Source organism: Periplaneta americana, chromosome 12, assembly GCF_040183065.1.
Source record: "Periplaneta americana isolate PAMFEO1 chromosome 12, P.americana_PAMFEO1_priV1, whole genome shotgun sequence".
NCBI classification, from domain to species: Eukaryota; Metazoa; Arthropoda; class Insecta; order Blattodea; family Blattidae; genus Periplaneta; species Periplaneta americana.
Genome location: NC_091128.1, coordinates 102788405 through 102814073, shown reverse-complemented (window position 1 = coordinate 102814073; position 25669 = coordinate 102788405). Strand labels below are relative to the sequence as shown.

General features: G+C 33.8%; 1 protein-coding gene across 13 annotated transcripts in view; it reads left to right on the top strand.

The window, feature by feature from the left end:
- The window catches only part of sv (paired box protein shaven), a 1022136-nt gene that overhangs the window by 807968 nt on the left and 188499 nt on the right, over positions 1–25669 (top strand). For all 13 annotated transcript variants that reach the window (XR_011335301.1, XM_069841828.1, XM_069841829.1 and 10 more), the window contains one exon: positions 4158–4323. Coding sequence is in view for 12 of the 13 variants with exons in the window: in XM_069841828.1 (XP_069697929.1) it covers positions 4158–4323 (166 nt within the window). In the remaining variant the exon portion in view is untranslated. The remainder of the gene's footprint in view (positions 1–4157; positions 4324–25669) is intronic.

The following is a 25669-nucleotide window of genomic DNA, read 5'->3' as shown; positions in this document are numbered from 1 at the left end:
AATTGAAAGTTTGAAATGCTTAGCGCTCAAAGCTTAACTGATTTTCCGATCATTACTGGACAATGACTATCAGTGTTAATGCCATTTAACTCTGTCCCTACATTCTATATGTCTTAAAGTATGCATTGACAGTCTTGGTTTATTTTCGACAAGAAAGTGACATCCATCATTCTTGCAGTGGACCCTTCAGTTAATAAAAATACAATTAATAATAATAATAATAATAATAATAATAATAATAATAATAATAATAATAATAATAATAATAATGATTAATAATAAAAATAATAATAATAATAATAATAATAATAATAATAATAATAATAAGTAGCATCCTAAATTAAATGAAGCACGATCACTTAAAATAACATTTAAAGTAAATGTTGGTCATTTCAACTGAAAAATTTCGGGCAATATGGAACTCGTCTTACACTTCAGACAAATTGTAGAACATCCCCTTCCAGAGCCACGACTCTACGTCAGGATCTATAGGTTGCGTAGTGGTTATTCCGCTAACTATAGCTAAAGGCCTTAATGGCTACAATCTAAACTGCTCCTAAGTTTATGATAATTAAATAAATGTAAAAAAAATCGCTTGATGTGTTCATGTAAAACCGAAATCTCAAAATTCGTTGCTGAGAAGGAGTGGTTCGCTATATTGATTCTGCGTCCGACAGACGGAGAAATTCCGTAATCTGATACCGATGGGAAAGGCGAACTTGCAGTAGTATAATTTATATACGACTTTATGTTGCAAATATGGTTTTATTACCTCCATTTACTGCGTTGTTTTGGTTTGTGTCACTCTAACATGCATAAACTGTAAAATTACACAAGCAGGCAGGCAGGCAGGCAGCGAATCTCCATATCTGAACTCGACTAGCACTCCACTTGAACGAACAATTGGCTGGATCACTTCGCTGGCGGCACAAAGCGGTGCTGGGCTTTGTTATATTAAACACGCGGCGAGGGAGAAGCTTCTGGGGATCCCTAAGAGGAAGGGAGAAGTCTTGGGGTGCACTGCAAGGTGTCATTAAATCTGATTTGTGTGGTGGTCCAGAGGGCAGAAACATATTGTAGCACCCCACGCTGCAGCATAATAGAAACAGCCCAGCCATACAACGCATTGCTCACTTCAGATGTTGCCTTGCTTTTTGTTGTGCGCATTTATGCTCCTATATTTTACATTGGCATGTAGGCCTACATTCAGAAAGTAGTCTTTTCTTTCTTCCCTCTATCGTCGAATTTCCCTCGCATATGCAAATTCTGATCTTTTTTTTTCACTCTATTCAGTTATTGTTGAAGTCATTAATAGAGTATTCCAATATCTACGTTTCAGTTAAATATCTATAGCATTTAATTTACGTAATGTATTATTATTATTATTATTATTATTATTATTATTATTATTATTATTATTATTATTATTATCAATGTTTGTTTACCACGTTGTATCAATTGCGAAGTAGTGTAGCTCTGATAGAATAATTGTCGATATCGAGACGGTATTTGACAATATGAATCCGAGAACTCGACATGGAATTACTTTACCTTCGTCTTACAGTTGGGGAAACCCATAAAAACAGGTAATCAGTCCAAGCTAAAATCCTTTGGACCTCTGCTATTTATTTTTTTCTTAGAAGACTTTTGCAGAAGAATAGGTTTTGGCAAGTTAAAAGTTTCAAGACCCATTGTATTCTATTGTCTCTAGGTTATCATTCTTCAAATTTCTTTGGATTAATGAGGTTGTTATTCTTTACAGTTAAACTACATAAATCTACAGTACTTGAGCTATTACATGACATCCAAAATAGAAAATCGATAATTTTGGACTTATCAAGTTTTTCCCCTGTGCTCTTCATATGTTTCCAAAACAGATATTAAAATTTTCACTACTAAAACTATTTGTATTAATTACACTCACATTCGAAATCAATCGCAGAATAGTTCAGGATGGCCCTCTGTAAGTATCCTGATTTTGATTGTCTATCTAAGGAAAATTAAAAGTGCAGGGAAATTTTTGTCTTTATTAGGAAGTTCAAGTCAAATATTTTCGTCACTGATGTGGATGACATTGGTGATTGTTGTTTGTAGATAAGGAAATTACGCAACGTAAGAACTACCTCTATAAAGTTTTTTTTTTTTTTTTAATCAAGCCAATTGACCAACTCAACTACAAGAATCTGCCCAACATAATCTTCCAACAAGATAGAGTACCGTCTTATTGGAGAATTATTGTACGTACAACATCTTCCCGAACCGCTGGAACGGACGCAGCGGTACAATAGCATGGCCTCATCGTTCTCCCGACATCACTCCGTTAGATTTTTTTCTTTGGGCTATGTCAAGGATAATGTGTATTTCACCAAGGTGATTGACCTCAACGTTATCACATTATGGAAACACTAGCAAATATCACTGCAAATTTGCTACAGAGAACCTGAACTTAAGTTGAGTGTCGTTTGGATATTATTCGCGCTACTCAGAGGTCTCGTGTAGAAAACTGTTACTGCTTCTTTTTGTAAAACTGAGTTGAACTTGCTAATAAGGGTGACAAAAATAATAATATTGTGTCCAAGATCTTGGTTCATATCTTTCTATAAAAAAGCTTAATTTTTATTGACATAAAATTAGAAAGCTTGGTCTAGTCCGGGTCATACCTTATCCTTTTTCCATAATTGGTTCATCTTTAATATTTAAAATTTTTCGTTAGCCAGATCACAATCCGAATATTGAAATACTGTACATTGAGACAAGGTATTGTCGGTCATCTTTTGCAGCTGGTATTTATGTTTTGGTTGTTGATCATTAAAATGTAAAAGGTAGCCTTAGAAGCAATTGTGTGTTTTGCTAGTTATTCTAACTCCAGAGAATGATGTATTTAATCATGTTGCATATAAATATAGACCATTTATATTTCTGACCTTGTCATTGACGAAGCCTTGGTAACCCAGAGCTAGCAATTTGTCGAGCCTATTTTATGGCAAGGAAGCGTGACGCCCCACCATGTCATTTTGATTTCTAAGTGGATATTTTTAATATCACATACAAAAGTGGACGTTCTGTCTGTAATTATAAAATGTATGTTTTATTTTAAAATTAATTTACTGCAGATTCTATCAATAGAATATGTATATTTTCTACTTTTACAGTAATTTACTTTATATAGTTTATACACATACAGGACTTTCATTTCAAAACTTCCCAGTGTAAATAACTGATTATTTAAATTGAATTCAATTTAAACAAAAAAAAACACGTCAATTTAGATATTGAGGGGGAAAGACTGAAACCAGACTTAATTGCATTTTAGATTTCACTCCCATCCCCAGCCTCCCCCACTTTGAAATGTCAAATGACACCCCTATATTTTTATACTTAAATATTAAAGAGCATTCAATTGTTTATACACCTCATTCATTTGTTTTCTATCATCGCCTGGTAACCTGTATTTTTGTTGTAATCAGTTGATTGTGGGATGGAAACACACCTTATTTTGTGTAATTTCCTAAATTTAATCAATAAAGATGATTTATGTTCTCTCTTGAAGGGTATACACCATTTTAAAATAATTTAATACACAAACACAACTATTAGGCCTACATGAATGATCAGTAAATTTTTGTAGCTTTATTCTCTTCAGCTTTAATCAACAATAACAACAATCCAGGTTGCCAGGCGTAGAATGAAATATTTTTCATCCGTTTTCCAATCCCGCGTAACCACATCCACAAACACACATGTGCATATAACATATATACTCTATGTATGTGTGTACAGATAGGTGTATCATTCTAGATCTTCTCGTACCCTTTTACAAACTATTCTTAATCTACTATTATTGGAACACAAAACAGTTTACATCTACAGTTCCTGTTTACCTATTTATTCAGTTGTTTAACTAATTATTTTTCGTAAACCTTTATCTACCGGTTTATTTATTTATTTATTTATTTATTTATTTATTTATTTATTTATTTATTTATTTATTTATTTATTTATTTATTTATTTATTTATTTATTTATTCATTTATTTGTCTGTCTGTCTGTCTGTCTGTCTATTTATTTATTTATTAAAACTGTGTTAATTTAATAATTACATCACGTGTAGAAATTGATACAATGGATCTGAAAGGGATGTGTATGATCTGTTACAGGCCACGGCGGTGTCAACCAGCTGGGCGGTGTGTTCGTCAACGGTCGGCCGCTTCCTGACGTCGTTCGACAGAGAATAGTCGAACTGGCGCATAATGGAGTCCGGCCCTGCGACATTTCGCGACAACTCCGGGTGTCCCATGGCTGTGTCTCCAAGATCCTCTCAAGGTATGCCAACAAGCTTGTTATTATTATTATTATTATTATTATTATTATTATTATTATTATTATTTTCGTCATCATTTTGCTGATGTCTTTTAAATATGAGCCCCGAGTTTAGTAACGTTATATAAATATTTAATTCATAAAATCTTTCAAACCACGTTTTTAACAGCCGTGCCTCATTAACTGAAAGTTGTCAGTAGGTCAGTCGGCAGAGCGCTGGCTTACGACGACTGCGGACACTGGTTTTAATCTCAATAATGACAGAGTGTATTTTTATTATGGAAAAAAACAATGTGCCTGAGGGTTTCTCTCCATATTTCCAGCGTCATTCTCTATTTCAACATTTATAATCATTATTATTAAAATAGCATTAGGCCTACCCAAAACGGTGGAGGCCTGACGTAGTACTGTGACTGGCGTATAGATGGCATCAGCGTGAGAAGGCCGTAGTACGCTTTCGAGGGCACTGCAGTGGTACTCCATTGGAAATATAAAGACGTGCGAAGTGAATCAACAGATGACACCACACACCTGTGTTACGATAGCTAAAAGAGTCAAACGTTCGGACTTTAAAACATAATTACTGCGATAGACACGATAAAAAATTCCGCTACAGATTATAGTGCTAGCCTTTATACAGTGGACATCTCCGTAACAGAAGAAAGGCTGTAAGGTTACAAATTTGAAGCTTGAATTAAAGATTATCGGAAAATTGAATAGACCCCGGTCTTGAGTAGATATAATATGTGTAATGTTTAAAAAAACCCTCTCTTACAATAAACAAATCTATATTAATTTGTAATAACATTATCAGAGTTTGCTTGACACGTGCAGTGATCTTGTTCTCACTGAGTTGCCACTTCTTTCTGTCTTACCTTATCTTTTGCAAAGCGCGGTGAATGCTTTTAAACATGACACAAATTAGATATAGGCTACGTAGGGCCAGATTTTTTGGTGAAAATTTTATGATTCAGGCCTATTCATTTTCACCATGTAATGGCATACAATCAAACACGATCTTAATTAACAATAAACTTATAACACAGTACTGTAGGCTTATTTGAAGCATTCATGGCAAAATAAAGCTGTTAAATAATAATAATAATAATAATAATAATAATAATAATAATAATAATAATAATACAGTAGAACCTCGATTATCCGACACCCTATTAATCGATCAACGGATTATCCGACTGTCTTTCGCTCACTCTTTTTTTCCCCCTTTTTTTTATTTGCTACAGAAACATATGGAGTAATATTGTACGTTATATAGTACTTTTTTTTTTCTAGAGAGTGTTATTACCCTACAAGCCTTTACACTTCCAGTTTGGCCCGCTGTTTGTACTGACAAACTGTACAATTTCTATATAAAATATATTGCATGAGTGTTAAAAGAAAACTTTTGTGATAAGTATCGAAAAATACATATAATTTAGTGATTTGGGGAAAGAGAAACTGTGGCTCATCTCGCATCAGAATAAGAGATTGATGTTACAACTGTGCGCGATATAATAAAAATTAAGTATAAAGTGTATAGAGTATATAAATCTATAACATGAGACCTCTACTATTCCTATCTTTCCGCTTACAGCCATCACAAGGAATTTTTTGCCTCTTAAAAACACGTCCTTGACGACCGAACTTAAATTAGTGAACTTCTGATCCACTACCTAGCGTGTTAAACACAAGGCCATGGAGTAAATTACGAAACTTCAAGTATTATTCACTTCATTTACAAAAATATTTTATGGTACGGATTATCCGATTTTTTCGATTAATCGTTCAGTACATCCCCTTCATTACCACGGATAGTAGAGGTTCTACTGTAATAATAATAAAATATAAGCAAGATTAGTTACATGTCATTTTAAGAATCAGACAATTATAGTAATTGAATCGAAGTAATTGTTAAAATAATAAAGAAAATATATACTGTATGTTAAAGTAATAATATATTATAAAAAGCAGTCCATTTGACAACCGGGTTTTGAAATTAATAAATGTCTGACAGCCCCTTAAGGTATTATGAGGTAAGGAGTTCCAATGACGAGAAATTGAAACGGTAAATGATGGAAGAGTATCGGGAAGTGTTATGATGAGGTATAGGCCTACTCAATGTATCGGTGATCTGAGATCGAGTAGGCCTATTTAGTAAGTTGCCGCAGTAGTATCACAGACGAGAGCACGGTTTAGGCCTATTATTTTATCGATGATGATGATGATGATGATAATGATGATGAAGAAATCTGAAACTTATTCCTTTGAACGAAGTATGGAAAAAATATTGTGATCCGATAATAATCACAATAATGGTGAGAATGGTGAAATTATTTTACGTAACGGAGCCCTCTTATGATCCGCAGTTGCCACGAACGTGATATACGATTTGTGAAGCAGTTTACATCGCTTTGTAAATGGGATGGAGGTAATTGCTTTTATAAAGAATTTCATGGCCACATTTTTTGGAATTCTCAAGAAACCTCATTTGTTGTTACCATGTTGCTTTCCTCGCGGTTTTCATTCCTAAGTTCAAGGCGTTTTACATGTATTCAGTTATTGTCGTGAAAAACTAGGACCAATAACAGACAGACGTGACTCAGTAGCCCCGCATTGGAACACGCCGCAAGTGCGCTGTAAACACTCAGTCGCAATCATTATTAGCGGAGTAGAGCACGGACACTGTTTACTACGCAGAGTTATGTCCCTGAATTTAGAAACATTTCTGTGGTCTGGACTCTACTCGTCGCCACGCGAGTGCCGGTAAGTCAGTTGCTTCCGTGTGAACGTATGAGCAGTTTGTGGGTTTTCCAACATCTGCCGCACTGCTGCGGGGACATGATTTCTTCAATTATCAGGATTTGTAATTTGTTTCCTTTCGAGCAAACAGCTAACAGCAATTCCAAGTTTGCAAGTCTAGTTTTTCAGGTAAAGCTCCCTGTGAAGCAGTCACACAGAGTTTGTGTGCACTCGATGTGGGTCTCTGGCGTCTTGTCAGCCCACTCGAGTTGTGTGGATATAAAGGGGAAAATTGAGACGGAGTCGGGTGGAGTTCCTGGGTAGCTCAGTTGATAGAGCGCTGGTACTTTCAACCAGAGATCCCGGTATCGACCGGAACAATTTTTCCCTTGAAATTATCCAATTCCAAGTTTCTTGTATGCAACTCAAGACTTGTGTTATCTGGTCTGAGCTACCAAAACCTCTTCATTTCGCAGTATAATAGCAAGAATTAGGCCTATATTAAGAACTATGGTATAATGATAATCACACTTAGGACTAACACAATGCAGTGATCCTAATTTAATATAGACATCTCGTCCCCTCTTTTTATTCTATTTTCCTTTTATTTTTCTCTTTATTTTTATATCCTACACTAGTTCGTTTCTTTAGTCGCTCCCATTCATCCATTCTTTCATTCTCTCTAATTATATTTTGTATAGTTTCTTTCTGACCATTCTTCTTCGGTTTCTTCCTTTTCAGTCTCCTCCTCTTTATCTTTTTTTTCTTTCCACTTCCATTTTCTTTTATTTTATGATACGTATTTTTTCCTTCCTTCCCTTCCTTCACTTCTCTTCTCATCCTTTCTTCATCTTTAAAACAATATCTTTCTGTTTTAAATTTTTAGACGATTTCTCTTTATTATATTCATTCCTTGTTTTATTATATTTTCATTAATTTCTTCGTTCCATTTGTTCATTCACATAATCATTTACATGTTCATTTTCTCATTAATTCATTTTATATTCATCAATTCATTTTCATATCTATTCATTCACATATTCATTTGCATATTCATTCACTTATTTGTTTGCATGTTCATTCACTAATTCATATGCATATTCATTAATTCGTTTGCATATCCATTTACTCGTTCATTAACATGATCATTAATTCATTCACATATTCCTTCACTCATTCATTTGTAAATTACATCAATTTCGATATTCATTCACTTACTGATTCATTTCCATATTCATCCATTCATCATTCATTTAGGCTACATATTCATTCATTCATTCATTTGTTTACATAATAATTCATTTGCATGTTTATTTATTTATTTATTCATTCATTCATTTGTATATTCATTAATTCATTTTCATATCTATTCATTCACATATTCATTTGCATATTTATTCACTTATTCATTCGCATGTTCACCCACTAATTCATTTGCATATTCATTAATTCGGTTGCATATCTATTCCCTACTCATTCATTAACATGATAATTAATTCATTCACATATTCCTTTACTTATTCATTTGAATATTACTTCATCCATTCCGATATTCAGTCACCCACTCATTCATTTCCATATTCATCCATTCACTTATTCGTTTAGGCTACATATTCATTCATTCAGTCACATATTTCTTCACTCATTCGTTTACATAATAATTCATTTGTATGTTCATTTATTCACTCATTCATTGGTTCACTCTATCATTTACATATTAATTAATTCATTCATTCATTTTCATATCTATTCATTTGAATATTCATTAATTCGTTTGCATATCTTTTTTTTGTACGGAGGTTCATTAATTCATTCACATATTCCTTCACTCATTAATTTGTATATTACTGCATCCATTTTGATATTCATTCACTCACTCATTCATTTCCATACTCATCAATTAACTCAGTCGTTTAAGCCTACATAAAATTAATTAATTCATTCATTCACATATTCCTTCACTCATTCATTTGCATAGTCACTCACTCATTCGTTTACATAATAAATCATTCACTTATTCATTTACATAACAATTCATTTACTTATTAATTTACTTATTCATTTGCATATTCATTTATTTGTATGTTTATTCATTTATTTGAATCTGTATTCACATATTAATACGAGTACACTCATTTATTTTCATATTCATTCACTCACTCATTTCTATATTCATGTATTCAGTTATTCACTCATTTAGTTGATTCATTTATTTGCATATTAATTCATTCACTTGCTAATTTGCATATCAATTTTATTCACCCATTCACTTGATATTTATTCATATGTTTGCGTATTCATTCATTTACTTTTTCATTAATTTAGTTATTAATTCATTGTAAATTTAAATTTATATATTCTTATTGCGTAGTTAGTTTAAGATAAATTGTATTATATAGGTACTTCTTAATTTCAATTCAGGAATCCGCCCCTGAGCACGAGTTCTACTCTTTCAGGGGCGAGCTAAAGCTTTTTCTGTTTATATTATATTAAATAAATAAATTTACTTATTCATTCATCCACTATTTTTTCAATAATTTATTCATATCTTCTTTCATTCTCTCACTCATTCATTCGTTACAGTTTTCATTCATTTCTTTATTAATCTCTTCATTCGCTCACAGACTAATTCTTTTACTGACGTATAATTCATTCTTTCAAGAATTTGGTAATTAATAAGTTTGATTATTAATTAATGCTTTAATTTTTGTTATTAATTTATTCGTTATTTATTTGTTTCATTTATTCATGCATTAATTTACTTATTAATTCGTTAATTTTCTTATTCGTTAATTCCTTCTTTGTTTCATTTACTTATGAATGAAGTTACTTGTTAATTTTCTTTTTTCAATCATTTACTTATGCATTCATTCATTCACTCTCTAATTCCTCAGTCACTCATTAACTTATGTTCGTATTTTACTTTATTCTTGTTTCCTTCTCTCTCGCTTCCTTTTTCTCTCCTTTCATTTCTCTTAGTATTTTTCTTCTTTCCTCGTTTTCTGCTGTCATCTCGCATGACTGGAACTTCCAGTATCAACTGCTGTTTGTCGTAACAAAAGTTACGAAAGTAGGCCGAGCCTGGCTCGCACGCCGTCTTCTTAATATCCACTTATCGCGATGTGCATGTTGGTTTAATTCCTGATCAGCATGTCCAGGCGCGGGGCCGGTGCATTATATTAAAGTAGTTGTGGAACGAGCGAAAGAAAAAGGCATAGCAAATTATGTTCATATGTTTGAACTTGATTTCGTGCTTAAACAATTTGTTGACGGATAACTCGCCGTGTAAATTGAAAAGATTAACGCCCCTTCCCCACTTCAGCACGAGGAGGAGGAGGAGGAGGAGGAGGAGGACAGGCCCTCCCGGTACAGTCGCCATAATGCAAATTCGGGCACTCCTCGTTTCGCTCGCGAGTAAAGGCGGCCGGCGTGCTTATTATCTTCACAATCTGCAACGAGTGGCACCTATCCTATCCCTTTCACATGTTCAAGGTAGTGAGCACTTGATGCCTGGCCTGTCTTTGTGAAATAATGTTTTAGTCTTGGCCTATATGTCCACTCGCACAAAACGATTTACCCGGAAGGAGAGAATTTCTGCAAGTTTAAGAAATGAGAGATCTTAAATTATGTACTCAGTTCAATTACGAGAGAATGTTGCTATAAGTTACGCCAAAAGAATTAGACAGTGGTTGAAGTCTACACGCTAGAAAAACTGAAATAATCGCAGAAAACGAACCTTAGAAATAGACTGTGTAGTAAGGGCTTTCGCTAGTTTAGCAAAGTTTACGAAATAAATCAGTCGACTATTGACCCTATAAAAAGAAGAAGCACTCAGCAGGTTTAGCTACTAATAAATTTACGAAACTATTTATGAGTTATGTGGATATACTGAATATATAATGCACACATTTAACTTAATTTTACGGCGATGTAGTATTTCTTACGTTCATCCTATGCAATATTCGGATATAATATGATTATCTATTTATACTTTGGCACTGAAACTATTTGTATTAGTAAGCCTATAGCTACAAGTGGTAGCGTTTCTTGCTACATATTTCGCAGAATCATATTCGATTCCTGGCAGGTAATTTATTATTTTTCATTTCATAGAAATGCATGTTTAACTTCTGTTTTTGGGTGTAGTTTAAGCAAGTATTGCCATACACGATGCTTACTCACAATAATTAAGTTCTGATTAACTTTGTAATTTCTTTGCCGTGTTAATATGAGGAATTTTACTTGGCCGACTAGTTTCGAAGTAATATTCTTCATTATCCGAAGACCTGTGAAGATCCCGCGTTGTTGTATTAAGTAACTTGTTTCGTTTTAATTCTTCATTGTTTTGTACAGACTTTTAACACTTATATAATCACTGATTAACTTTGTAGCGCGGCTTCACTAGGCTTCGGACAATGAAGAATATCACTTCGAAACTAGTCAGCCAGGTAAAATTTCTCGAAACTAGCCAGTCAGGTAAAATTTCTCGAAACTAATCAGCCAGGTAAAATTTCTCGAAACTAGCCAGTCAGGTAGAATTTCTCGAAACTAGTCAACCAGGTAACATTTCTCGAAACTAGCCAGTCAGGTAAAATTTCTCGACACTAGCCAGTCAGGTAAAATTTCTCGAAACTAGCCAGCCAGGTAAAATTTCTCGAAACTAGCCAGTCAGGTAAAATTTGTCGAAACTAGCCAGTCCTGTCAAATTTCTCGAAACTAGCCAGTCAGGTAAAATTTCTCGAAACTAGCCAGTCAGATAAAGTTTCTCGAAACTAATCAGCCAGGTAAAATTTCTCGAAACTAGCCAGTCAGGTAAAATTTGTCGAAACTAGCCAGTCCTGTCAAATTTCTCGAAACTAGCCAGTCCGGTCAAATTTCTCGAAACTAGCCAGTCAGGTAAAATTTCTCGAAACTAGTCAGCCAGGTAAAATTCCTCATATTAACAAAGTAAAGAAATTACAAAGTTAATCAATGATTATATGTGTTAAATGTGAAGAATTAAGTTCTGCAACAAATGATCACTAGGCCTAGTATTAATTGACAAATTCTCAAAAATAAAAGACTGCATTAGTCAATATTGCAATTTTCGAAGATTGGTGGTGGTGAATGTAATGTTCGGTGCATGTCTGTATTATTACAAATATTTTGTCTAAATCGTGTAGAATCTCTAAGAAAAAATAGGCAATAGCCTATATTACATGGAAATATCAGAATTCACATCCCAATTGCAATCTCATATTGGAACTATTGTTTCCTCCGTCATGACATATCCCCAGCAGACATATAAAAGTCCTTTTAATTGTTATCTTTATTAGTTTTTTGTTATAGCAGGTTGTAAATTGTTCATAAAATTACATAAATAAATCAAGGTAGATATCAGCCTTAATAAGAATGAATAGATTAATAACGTAACACTCTCAAATTACATATTGAAGGTCTGAATGAAGCAGTATTAACGTTAGCTGAACTTGGACGTGAAAACATAAGTAATTCCTGTATTAAATGTACCACCTTTAAAAATTGTCTGAAAATAACAGAACCAGTTTTTATTTCAAAATCCCATGTAGTTACACAAATTTAAGCAGATATAATTTAATAATTTGGAGAATTACCATCAGATCTCATTTTCTGAATTTTTAACCGCTTCCTGAAACTTCTTCTTGTCCCTTGTATTATTGCATATCAAAATTATCTGACGTTTTTGTTGTGGATTTAGTAGGGTTTGTTTTGTAAAAATAATTTTAAAACATATCTGTTAAACTCTGGAAACTACAGATAGTTTTGTAGATTTACTGTGCAGATTTTTATTTGGGCATGACGGATACTTCAAATCTTGAGTGATACGTTACTGAGTACAGAGCCTGGAAATAGTTTCAAACCTCCGGAGATATTTAAGTGTCAACAGATGGCTAGAAACTTAAATTTCTTCCCCTCGACAGTCACTATAGAAGCCTGAAATGTCTTATTAACTTTTATATATAATAATTTAGCTTCCTCTTCTGTTTTTTTTTTCTTGACTCTCCAATTCGGAAAACACTTTGGTCTACTACATTTTTTCGACTGTTTTTTCAGCCTAACACCGATATATTGACAACTGACAGACATTATGTACTACGAGGGTTTTAAACCCGTGACCGTGGCTTCCACGTAGCTCTGAAGCTGCGTCCTAGCCATTACGTGCATAATTACTGTCATTAATTTAACTAGGAGTGCGAAAATTGTAGTGTTTATTACAGGGACTTGAAGGCAAGAATAGGGATCCTTCACTTGCTAAGACACCACTCATTTTTACTCCGTGACTGTACACACAAGCATAAAAACAAGTGTGACGAATTAAACACGAGCACATCTTTTGTTTATAAAAGGAAGAGTAATATTCTTAATGATGTTCCTTAATACCTTAAACATACACCGAATCGAATGTAATGTTTGATAAACTGCGGAGATGACGTTCGGAGCGAGTCGGTCCGCGAGCTCTGGTAGCGATTAATAGATTACTCTTATTCACGTCTGCTCAACCTTCCCGAGTGATTTATTGCACGCGGTGAATAAGTGCCCATTTTATTATTCCGTTACTGGAAATGCCTCCGAGGATTTCTTCCGAAGCCCATTTGAATGGAATTTTGTGTTTAATTCAACAGAATTCTCTTCTCTTCTCTCGCAGAAGTTCAGTTTTCATTGTATAGCGTCTAGCGAGACCTCAGAACGAGGTGCTGTTGTAGATATTGCTGTTGTTGCTAATTGCTTTTCAACATAATTATATGTTTCTGTAGAATTCGTGATGTATACAGCGAAAAGTAAATCATTATTTATATCTATTTACTGTTAAGTAGATTCATTGGATGAAACTTTAATCTAGGAAAGCAATTTCTAATTCGACACGTTTAAAATCTTCTTGTTGGCTACTTAATTACAACAATTCTTGTTTTCTGATTCTCAGCCTCTACCAGATTGACTGAGATAGTTTTCCTTTTTTAATTGAAACATATTATTTGTTCAGTTCCTTTTATTTTTGTTGAAAATTACTACTCCTTTATGAAATGCAATTTGTTATTTATTCATTATTAAACCCAATTAATTTGCATCATATTTCTAATGTTATAGGCTACAGAAGTTTTAGAATTTAAATTATTTTGCAGCAACAAAAAAGTGCTCTTTTATTTATTTCTATTCTCTTGTAACAAGACAAAATCTATTTATATTGATTAGCTAAAATAGTCTGTCTGCCTATCTTCAGACATAATGAAACGCAATTATAAAAGTATCTCTGTAAGAAGAAAATATTTACGTTTATAACAAACATACAATTAGATATTTATACAAATCTTCCTCGTTATTAACATAGACTAACCATTATACTAATTACTACCACAACCACAACTACCGAGATAAGAAGAAAAAAATATGAATTTAAAAAGCACAATTAGACAAATCATAATCAACATTGTTGTCACCGCTATAATCATCATTGTCCGTAGGCCTTTTCATGAATTTAACTTGGGCCTGTTCTATCCTCATTTTTCTAAACAATTTGAATAAAATAACATAGCTTGCTTTCTTGCAGCGGAAAGGTTCCTGCCAGATTTTTAAACGTTCATTTGTAACGATATTCCATGATCATGTGATTAATATTGTGTAAGACAATTACAGTAGTTAAACTACACGAGACAAACAATATGAACAACAATTTCCTGTAAAATGGAGATACATGAATATCCTCCGGGAATCAAATATAGACCTCCTGAATTTGTAAATAGAGAAGCTACCATACAGATAATTCAGACCGAGTACTGAATTGGTATGAGTAGTAATTTCAGTGTACATATAGGTATATATATTAAGAATTATATTATTTCAGAATATTAGATAGATAGATAGATAGATAGATAGATAGATAGATAGATAGATAGATAGATAGATAGATAGATAGATAGATAGATAGATAGATAGATAGATGGATGGATGGATGGATGGATGGATGGATGGATGGATGGATGGATGGATGGATGGATGGATGGATGGATGGATGGATGGATGGATGGATGGATGGATGGATGGATGGATGGATGGATGGATGGATGGATGGATGGATGGATGGATGGATGGATGGATGGATGGATGGATGGATGGATGGATGGATGGATGGATGGATGGATGGATGGATGGATGGATGGATGGATGCTGAAGACATTACAAATAATGCATAGCAACGTCAATAAAAAATAAAAACATTAAAAATTAATATTACAGAATTCATCAATACTATACAAAGGATTTAAAATCAAATATGTCTTGAGCTTGCGTTTAAAAGCATTGATGGGTAATTCCCTTACATGAATAGGTAAACTATTAAAAAGTTTGACTGATATTGTTTCAAAATTATTTTGAGTAATGTTGAATTTGTTTTTATTAAGATAAATATTTGAACAAGTTCATGTTGGATAATTATGTAAATTAGAACCAAAAATGTATTTAGTCAAATTATTCTTAATATAAGTAAGGCAGCTCAAGGCATATAAGGACGTCAATGTTAATACACCAAGCTTGGAAAATAATGATCCACAATGGGTACGATGAGGATTAAACCACAGAAAATATTACCTTCATGTCAAGGTGGAACAACAATATAAAATGTTTAAGAAATCATTCTTTGTTTTAACAGTATGACTTTTTTAATTTTGTGGTTATAAATTCTAAATTTTGGCACAATAACTTCATAGGAAATGTGAATTAATTATACAGGGTGAAAGTGATATAACTGTGCAGATTGAAGAGGGCAATAGAATACGTTTAAATAAAAAAATTAAGCGTTTTGTAAGTAAATGCATAGTTAATTAGAAAATTATGGTGAAAGTCTGCGTAATTTCCCAACAGCGCGTCGCCGGCTCACGTACGAGAGCACACACTCACTCGGTCTGAACAGCAGCATCTTGGTCGCAGCAGTAGGGTTGCCAAACTTCCTAATGGTAGGAAATAACGATACGTGTTAATCTTTTTATTTAATTTGCAGGAAATCAATTCATTTTATTTAAAAACTGCACAGGGATAAATCATTACTTATCAGTACCTCTAGTGGTAATAGTAAAAAATAGAATTGTACGGATAGTACTTATCGAGTAAAACAATGTTAACATTTATGGAAAAATAATTTATTTTTCTGAGAAAAGTGTTCATTTGGGACTAATATAGTCATTAGAATTTTTTTATTTTACTATATCCAAGAAATAATCTTTGAAAATCTGCACAGTCATATTACTTCTTTCTTGTAGACATAGATTTGGCTCTGGAAACCCACTTTCTTGTAACCCTAGAATAGCGAAAGTTCAAGGCCATTTCAGGGCCGCTCCCAGCTATGGGAACCACTACTTGATTTCGTCACATTCTCATTGCAATGTTCCCACTGGCGGTGTGTAAACAGTGGACACCTGCTACAAGAAGAGCTGGCTCATTAGTCCTAGCTAGATCTTTACTTGTGAAACACATTGAAATTCAAATAAATCACAGCCTGACCAGGGGCTAGCATCCCGACCTTCACTAACATTGCTTTATGACTAATATAAGTTAGCAAAATCGGCATAAGGAACTCAGAATATTAATGCACAAGAAAACTGAACACTGTTATGCTTGTATACGTTTCCTGAGCTTATCTAGAATAACTTTCTTAGCGTAATTACATGAACGATTTGATATTGTGTGAGAGAATTGGCATTTATGTTCTATCGAATTCAAAATGTTTGTCTTGCACTAACATTTCCAAGACACCACTCACTGCCAGATACCAAGTTGCACTCATCCAGCATATATTAGTAGTAGCAGTAATAGTAGTAGTATTTTATTTAACAATGTTTTCAACTTCAGAATGAGCGTCGAAATTTAACGTGGGAAAGAAAATGGTCGAAAAATGTTCCCTATACCCTTCACCAGAAACAGTGTTCTTTGACGCGCGGTAAATCTAGAACAAAGCTTCCCAGCATTGCTCCTCTTTCGAAGTAAGAAAAGCAATGAATTCTTATTTACAAAAAAAAAAAAAAAAAAAAAAAAAAAAAAAAAAAAAAAAAAAAAACATTGCTCCCGGTTTTGAACTAGTGAATCTCGGATCCATTGCTGAGCATTGTATCCGTGATGCTATAGCCCTTTAAGGGGTTAGATACAGCTTACAGCAGTAAAATTTTGGAAATATTCAACATTTTTTCCTCCATTACTGTATCTTGTACAATAATGAAAATTAGTATATGTAAAACACTGTCCTTCTGTTATTTGAAAAAAGAATACTTTTACGATTAAAAAAAATTATTTACATTTTCTTCTTTCAAAATTCAATTCACTGTGCAGTGATGAAGTTTTTCCCACTTAAACTCAAAAACTATCCAACATTCTGTGATGAAATTTTTTGTGTGAGTTTATACATGTCATATCTACAATAATGATGCAAGATCACTTCTCTACATTTGATAGATTGTCTGATAAAAAATAAATTCATTACAAAAATGATCAAATATCAGTATTTTCTTCTAACTCAAAATAAAACAAATATTATTTATTAAGGAATATAGTTGAAAGGGCAGGATATTGTAAACATGAGTTTCAGCAACAAAATAAAAGAGAGAGAACATGAAAAAGTTAACAAGTTTATGAGTTACGAGGGAAACGCTTCATCACTGCACAGTGAACTACCACCATTATGAGATTTGAAAAAAAAAAAAATATATATATTTATATATAATTTTTTTTAATTTAAAAAATATTCTTTTTCCTATAGCAGAAGGACGGTGTTTTATACACACCAATTTTCATTATTGTACAAGATACAGTAATGAAGGAAAAAAACGTTGAATATTTCCAAAAATTCTACTGGTGTAAGCTGTACCTAACCCCTTAAAGACTCAGACGACCAGCCGGCTGTTTTCTGGAAAATGTTACCGTTACTTAGCGGTAGCGAACCGATGCACCTGCAACGTATCATTGTTCCTTAGCGGCAGAGGTGGTGGAGATATATAGTCGAATAAAAAGGCAGAGAGGACAGAAAATGTCGCAAAATATGTCTCATGTCTCAAAAACCGCTTTTCCACTCGAGTGTTAGAAAATATGATAGGGATCGAATAGTGGTTCCTTTGATAAAAATTAATCGGTTGATTGGGCTTCGGGAAGGGTGCCAGGGACGCCAAAATCTACGATACCATTCAAGACGGACGCCAATAAAAAGTTTAAAAACTCGTGGATTAAAGAATTCAGTGTTGGTCCGTGTGATGGGCTGTCAGTCGCGATTCTCAGCTGTCAAGACGTGAGTGAGCGAGGTGTCGAGTGGAGGATGCTGGAGCGTCTTGTGTCGGCGCAGCCAACCTTGAAGAATGACCACAAAGCGGGGTGAAGCCAGCCGTAGTAGCCTCGCCACTCCTACCCACCCCGAAAATGCGATATTTCATGGAAGTCGATGACAGTGATTTATAATAGAGGATTGGATTTTTTATTCCATTCCCTCTCCCTCTCTCTCTCACTCTCCCACTCTCTCTTCAGTGCGGACTCTTTGCTTTCTTCCCTTATATACGGTCTCAAAACTTGTGAATGATGAGTTATTTAGTTTTCTGTAGAATTAACTCAGCATTTCACTTTTCCACAGTAGCTATTGTAATTTGAGTTATGGCGTTTTCTTCCAATTTTCTTATATACAAACATGCAGCATTTCAGTATTTCTTTTTATCCTTACTTGCTCTTGGCCTTTCTGAGTTTCTAGGTCAATTTTACACACGTGGGTATCAACCATAGCTCAATCAGCTGCTGTCTTCCCAATAAAAGGAAATTGAGTTCGATCTCGCACAAATTCTTTGATTTGCTGTAGATGCGGCTTATGCAGGACGGGCTTTCATTGAATTCTGTTCTTCCCGGTTCCTATTCAACCATAGCTCTATCTTTAGACTTAAATAAACAATCACAGTTGGAAGTCAGACTTCCTGTGGAATTTTACAATCGTCGGAATTTTATTTATTTTTATATTTGATGTTAATTGGCACTATTTTTGTTCAGTTATTTATATTTACTTATTTTCTTTCATTTATTTATATTTTTTTTGCTTATGTTATTATTCTATTTGTTTATTTTCCATTTTTCGAGAAAATTTAATCTTATACTAATTACGAGTACCTGATAACACCTCAACAAAGTTGTACAAGGCTCAAACCTGGGAAGACATAGCAGTCTTAAACGCCTTTTATTGGAACGGAAAAAATACCCTTGTCAAAACGAAGGAATCGGTAATCTTTTTAATGCTTTACACAATGTTTAAACATAACATTGCCAATGCTTTCCAAAGAGATGCAGCGAAATATTTTTAACATGGTAGAGAAACAAAGTTGTATCAACGAGATAAATGAAATATAATTTCAGTGTAAAATAACTGGCAATATAATTTTATGGAAAAAAATAGTTTTAAAGAGACAAGATCTATACTTACTAATTAGAAAAAATGATAATTATCATAACGATAAAGAGTCAGTAATAATTTCTACTGGGAAAACTCATTAATTATTTTAACAGGAAAATTTAATCCTTATTTTAACTAAACATTTTAGATAACAATATCAATAAAATAAAGCTTATAACTAATTTGAAGATAAAGAGTGAATAATTACTTATTAGTGGATAGAACTGGCCTATAATTATTTTAGCAGGAAGGAATCGATAATTACGTTAAAGTGATACAAACAATAATTATTCTTTCTTGGTAGGAACCAAAAATTATTTTAAAGAGAAGAGGTGAATAATTAATTTAACGAGAAAAAGCCTAATATAATATTTACGGGAAGTATTTTATGTTAATTTAAACAAGAACGACTTTGCAATCATCATTTCATTGAATCTTAAATCACTTAGCGAGAAAGAGACTGCAATAATATTCACGGGAAAGGACATTACTTTATAATTCCAACATGGCGAAGTCTATGATACACGTAATTGGTCGAGTGAAAGAGAAATCCTTATGGCCATAACTGTATCAGGCAAAATAAAGCTTTTACTACTACTACTACTACTACTACTACTACTACTACTACTACTACTACTACTACTACTACTACTACTACTACTACTACTACTACTACTACTACTGCTACTGCTACTGCTACTGCTACTGCTAATTGAAAGAAACAGATTTAAAGGCAGTTTTAAGGCAAATAAACCTGTAATTATTTTAACGGAAACAACACGTGACAATTTCAACATGGCAAATCCTCTCAGAATTACTGTACTTTAAGAAGAAGAACACATCAATTCCAATATCACAAGCCTATCATAATTATTTTAACGGAAAGAATACACGATAATTCCAAAATGACAAAGTCTGTCATAATTATTTTAACGGTAAGAACACATGGCAATTCCAACATGATAAATACTACAATAATTTTAACGGAAAAGATGTCATAATTATTTAAAAAGAAAGGAGTCCGTAAATGTTTTAGCGGGAAGAGAACTAATACGCAAATGAATTTTTATTGAAAACGATCTGTTTTATGTCCAAGTGATAATAATTAATCTCCTTAATTTACTGAACATCGTATAAAATACTTGAAATTATGAATAGTTTCTGACACGTGACTAGAAGAGAACAGTCTGCGATCTGGATGCGATTTGGAAAGGAATCCACCTGGCGCTAGGTCTGTTATTGTCGGCCGTGGAGTTGTTCTGCGCGCTGTCAACGCTGCTTCTGGCCCCTCGATTCCGGCCCGGAAACGGAACAACAGACCCGGACATCCTTCGCCGGGAAACTCCGGAATCGTCCGGCTCGCCAGCGTCATCTCTGCTATTTTTCCTCCCCATTTTTATCCACGTTTATCTTCATTGTATCTGCCACGCTGAGAATGACATACAACCAATCAGTCCCATGTTCACGCATGCTTCTCAACGCGGAAACTTGAATTGTTCCAGTTTTCCCACGAGTAAAGGACGAACACAATATCACTCTGTCAGTGTTGTTGTTATTATTATTATTATTATTATTATTATTATTATTATTATTACTATTATTATTATTATTACTATTATTACAGCACATTAAATATAAGTAAATAAAATAAAATAAATAAATAAATTATTATTATTATTATTATTATTATTATTATTATTATTTCAGTAAGTTTTATATATTTTTTTATTTTATTCTTACTAATGTCACAGTGCTTGACTTACCCCGTTAACGTTCAGCTAAAGTGATTTCACATTCTTTAAAATGGTTATTGGCTTTTCCCCCCCTCTCTCTAAAGTAATTTTGCGTTCTTTTCCGTTAAGACGGAATAGGCCTAATTGTTAGATATTTTATTTAACATAATTATTGGTTCATTTCCTTAAAAATTGCGTACCGGTATATTCTATGAATTCTTTTCTTAAACGTTTATATTAAAAAAGGATTGAATCTTCCCCCTATAAAATAATTTGTTACATCTCCTCTTTAAAATTATTATTGAACTTTCATCCTTAAAATATTTATTCACTCTTTCTCTCTACAATAATTTGGGACTATTTTTCAGGATAGAATAATTGTTGGTTCTTTTTCTTTAATGTAATTATTTACTTCTTCTCTTTAATACAGTACGAAATATATAGACACACAAAAACACATCCAAATGAAATTCTCAACACACAACTCAATTTCAGAACACACACACCCTTTGACTCCACATTACACTACACAAACACACCCCACATAAAACACAAACAAAAGGCGCCAATACCAGCACCAACCAGTTCTGAAGATGGCCCATAACAGGCCGAAACATGTTAACCAGGTACAGTAAAATTTAACTCGAGAAAGACATATAATACGTATTCCGTGTGATATAATGTTAAAAGTTGTGTAATCAAGATGTGTAAGAAAGTTAATGTTAATTAAATACAGAACTCTTGAGTAGAAATGAAAGTGAGGTTAATTTTCTAACTTTGTTAGTGTAATTTAACGTGATAATAAATCAAATCTGGCCATTTGTATTTCTCGCTGTTAAGTATGTATTATAACAGATTGTAGTTGCTGAAAGTAATGTTTTTTGTAGGTATCAATGTGTACGTATACGCGATTTTACCTCGTACTATTTTGTTATATATTCCAATACAAAGTCTGAGGCCATTTCATCTGAGGTTCAGTTTATCTGTCGTGTTGCCAGATGAAACGTAAATTGTCAATCTTTAGACCGAGTTTATTTATTAATTATTGACCACATAATAAATTTAGGGGAGAGTCGGGTAGTATCGGACATCGGGTAATATCGGACAGTACGTTTCTTTCATCTACCACCATATGGTAGTACCTGAATGACATGGTTACGTTTCTCTATGCGACACCACAGAAACGTAACCATGTCAGTCAGGTACTATCATGGTGTGGTAGATGAAAGAAACTCACTGTCCGATGCTACCTGACTCTCCCCTACTGGGGATTATGTTTGTTTCGATGTAAAATGTTGTGTTCATTTTTAAATATCAATTACATAATACCTATTTAAACAGTACAGTTTACAACTTAAATGAAGTCAGATGTCTTGTTTTTCTATATTTTATTGTATTTCCCCCTTTTCAGCAGCTGGCTACGGACTGGAAGGTCCGGGGTTCGATCCCAGGTGGTGACAGGATTTTTTCTCGTTGCCAAACTTTCAGAACGGCCCCAAGGTTCACTCAGCCTTCTATAAAATTGAGTACCGGGTCTTTCCCGGGGGTAAAAGGCGGTCAGAGCGTGGTGCCGACCACACCACCTCATTCTAGTGCCGAGGTCATGGAAAGCATGGGGCTCTACCTCCATGCCCCCCAAGTGCCTTCATGGCATGTTATGGGGATACCTTTACCTTTTACCTTTTTTTCCCCCCTTTTCATTCTGTCTTTCTTACTTTACTCCTGTCTTTCTTCTCTATGTTTGTTTTTTCTAAATAACCTATAGGCGTAGTTATTTCGTATGAATTTGGTAATCTTTGCGTTCGTTCGGAAGCGTGTTAATGTGTGATTTCCTACCAAGCAAGGTAAGAGATCGAATGTAAATTATAATCTAAGAATATGTTTATGTGACTAGAGAGGAATGCAAGTGGCATCCTAAGAAACTAAATTGTTTCGGAATGTACTAAATGTACCTATAACTGGAAACAGTGTATCATCTTTATGACTTCAAGACTGAGATGATAAAAATGTGATCATGGAGCAAATGCGAAATGAGAATGGCTATGTAAATCGATATACTCGAAAAGAATCCTCTACCAACTACTTCGTATAGGCCTACGTTAGAATCATAAAAGAAGCGCTAAAATCTACATTCGTCCCCTCTTGATAAAAAGCCGTCAGATAACTAGTTAGGCCTACGTTGCGTTTCGTATCTTGTGTGTGTACTGTAATATTATTACACAGAGTGTTCAAAAAGTATGGAATATTACTCATAACTTCTTATATTTTAATTTCACAAGAAAAGATTTATACAAAAGCTGTTGGAGATAAACCATACAATATGATACCAGCTTTCGAAAAAAGTTATTTATTCAGGCATACAGGATGTGACAGTAAACTTTATTTTTAATCACACCCTACATTAAAATTTACATATGCCGAATGTCCATTAAATTCTACGTATGAATGAAGAAATTTTACCCATTCACCCTTTCGATGTCTTTTAACTCTTTATTAAACTTATTTCATGTACTTCAAACTTGAGACAATTAAGTACGTAAATCAAGTTGAATAGGCCATAAAACTAATGAAAACTGTTCATTGTTGGTTAATGTTAGTGTTTTGTTTAATTTCATTGCCTACTCTACAGGACTGTAGACATGACATGGAACATATCTGTCATGTAACTGTGAGAAAGACAATGGACTGTTTTCGTGATAGACTGGATAAATGGTTCTCATTTTGAGCATATGTTGTAAACTTTGGTTAGCAGTAATGTTTTGTTAAGTTTTATGGCCTATTCAATATGATTTTATATATTTAGAGTGGATCGGGGGAAGATGCCTGACTTTTTCTTTGATTGAAAATTTAAGATACTGTTCATTTAGTTTTGAATTTCATATTGAAATATCAAAATCTGGAAGGTATTTTGAAACTATATTTTTGGTACAAAACAGAAAACATTCGTTACCTTGTTTATAGATACAGGTTTTCTTCTTACCTGCACTGTAGGCATCTTTCCCAGATAGTCGGGTAAGGTGGATGTATTTTACCTCAACTTGGTTTGATACATGTATATAACAAAACTGACTTAATCTAAAGCTCATAGACACTTTCTCACTCGTTTATCACTACTTAGAAACACAGTTATTCCACATATTTTATTGCCATGTGCAAGACTCGTGAAATCACTTCTTGCACACAATGAATTCAATCCAGTACTTTTTTTGTCATCATTCTTTTTTTAGGAGGCGTTTAAGGGTACGGTAAGAAATTCCTTAAGTTTCCGATGCTCTAAAATAGTTCATACCTTCTGTTATAACATGTTCCATCGCAAGTTGAAGACTGTCCTCAATCCACTGACTTCTATCAGAGGATCTTACATAATGTTTACACATTCCCTGCAATAAAACCAAAAATTAAACTCTTGCAAGAAGTTGCCATCTTACCCCGAAAAAAGTAATCATCATCCCCAAGTATCGGGTTAAGATGCCTAGTGCTGTGACCCAACCTAAGATGGCGGAACAAGGTCGTTGGTTGTTAACAATACAAACTTTAGAACCTTTACTATAATATCCATTACAAAAGTTTGACAGTTATTACGAATTCAAGGATGTATTAAAATTTTAACATACCTTTGCAATAATTTTATATCAGAAAAATGAGCTGTTTTCTTGCTTTTCTTCTTGTCACAACAAGAACACGTGGCAAAATCAGCTAGCTTCCACTCTACAGGCATTCAACTGTCTCAGTGATCATGAAGACATGCGTGTGGCGTTCTCCCTTAGAAGAATGTGAAACTAAAAATAAATAAGCATCTTCCTCCAATAGTGTTCTCCCCCCGATTCACTCTATTGTCTCAAGTTTGAAGTCCACGAAACAATTTAATAAATAGTTAAAATATATGAAACGGATTAATGGGTAGAAATTTCTACACATTCATACGCAACATTTAATGGAGATTTGGAATATGTAAATTTTAATATAGGGTGCCACTTAAAAAATAAAGTTTACTGTCACACTCTGTATGTCTGAATAAATAACTGTTGTAATACTGGGTGTTCATTTCAAAGTGTGTCATGACGTCACTGTTGTGACTCAGCGATTTGAAGCGAGTTTCAGCTTTTATGTCAGAGAAGTTGCCTATTAATCAAGATGTTCAATCTGAACTTCAGAACGTGTACGGTATACTTGAACGTCGTAGCAACAGTTGGCGGTCTGTACGGTCTGTGTGCTACCATAACCTCTTTCGAACTGTGTTTTGCTCGGGCAAGCCGTACGCAGGGTATTTGTTGTCATCGGTTGCGTACGACAACATTCCACAACACAAATCAAATGCTTCGTGTCCATGTTGACCGTCGAAGTTAATGTCAACAAATACTGTACGTAAGTAATCGTCTTAACCCTCTTCCCCATATCCCGACAGTAAGAAAAAAAACTCACCCCAGTACGTGTTTCCAAACAGTTCACATTCCTACCA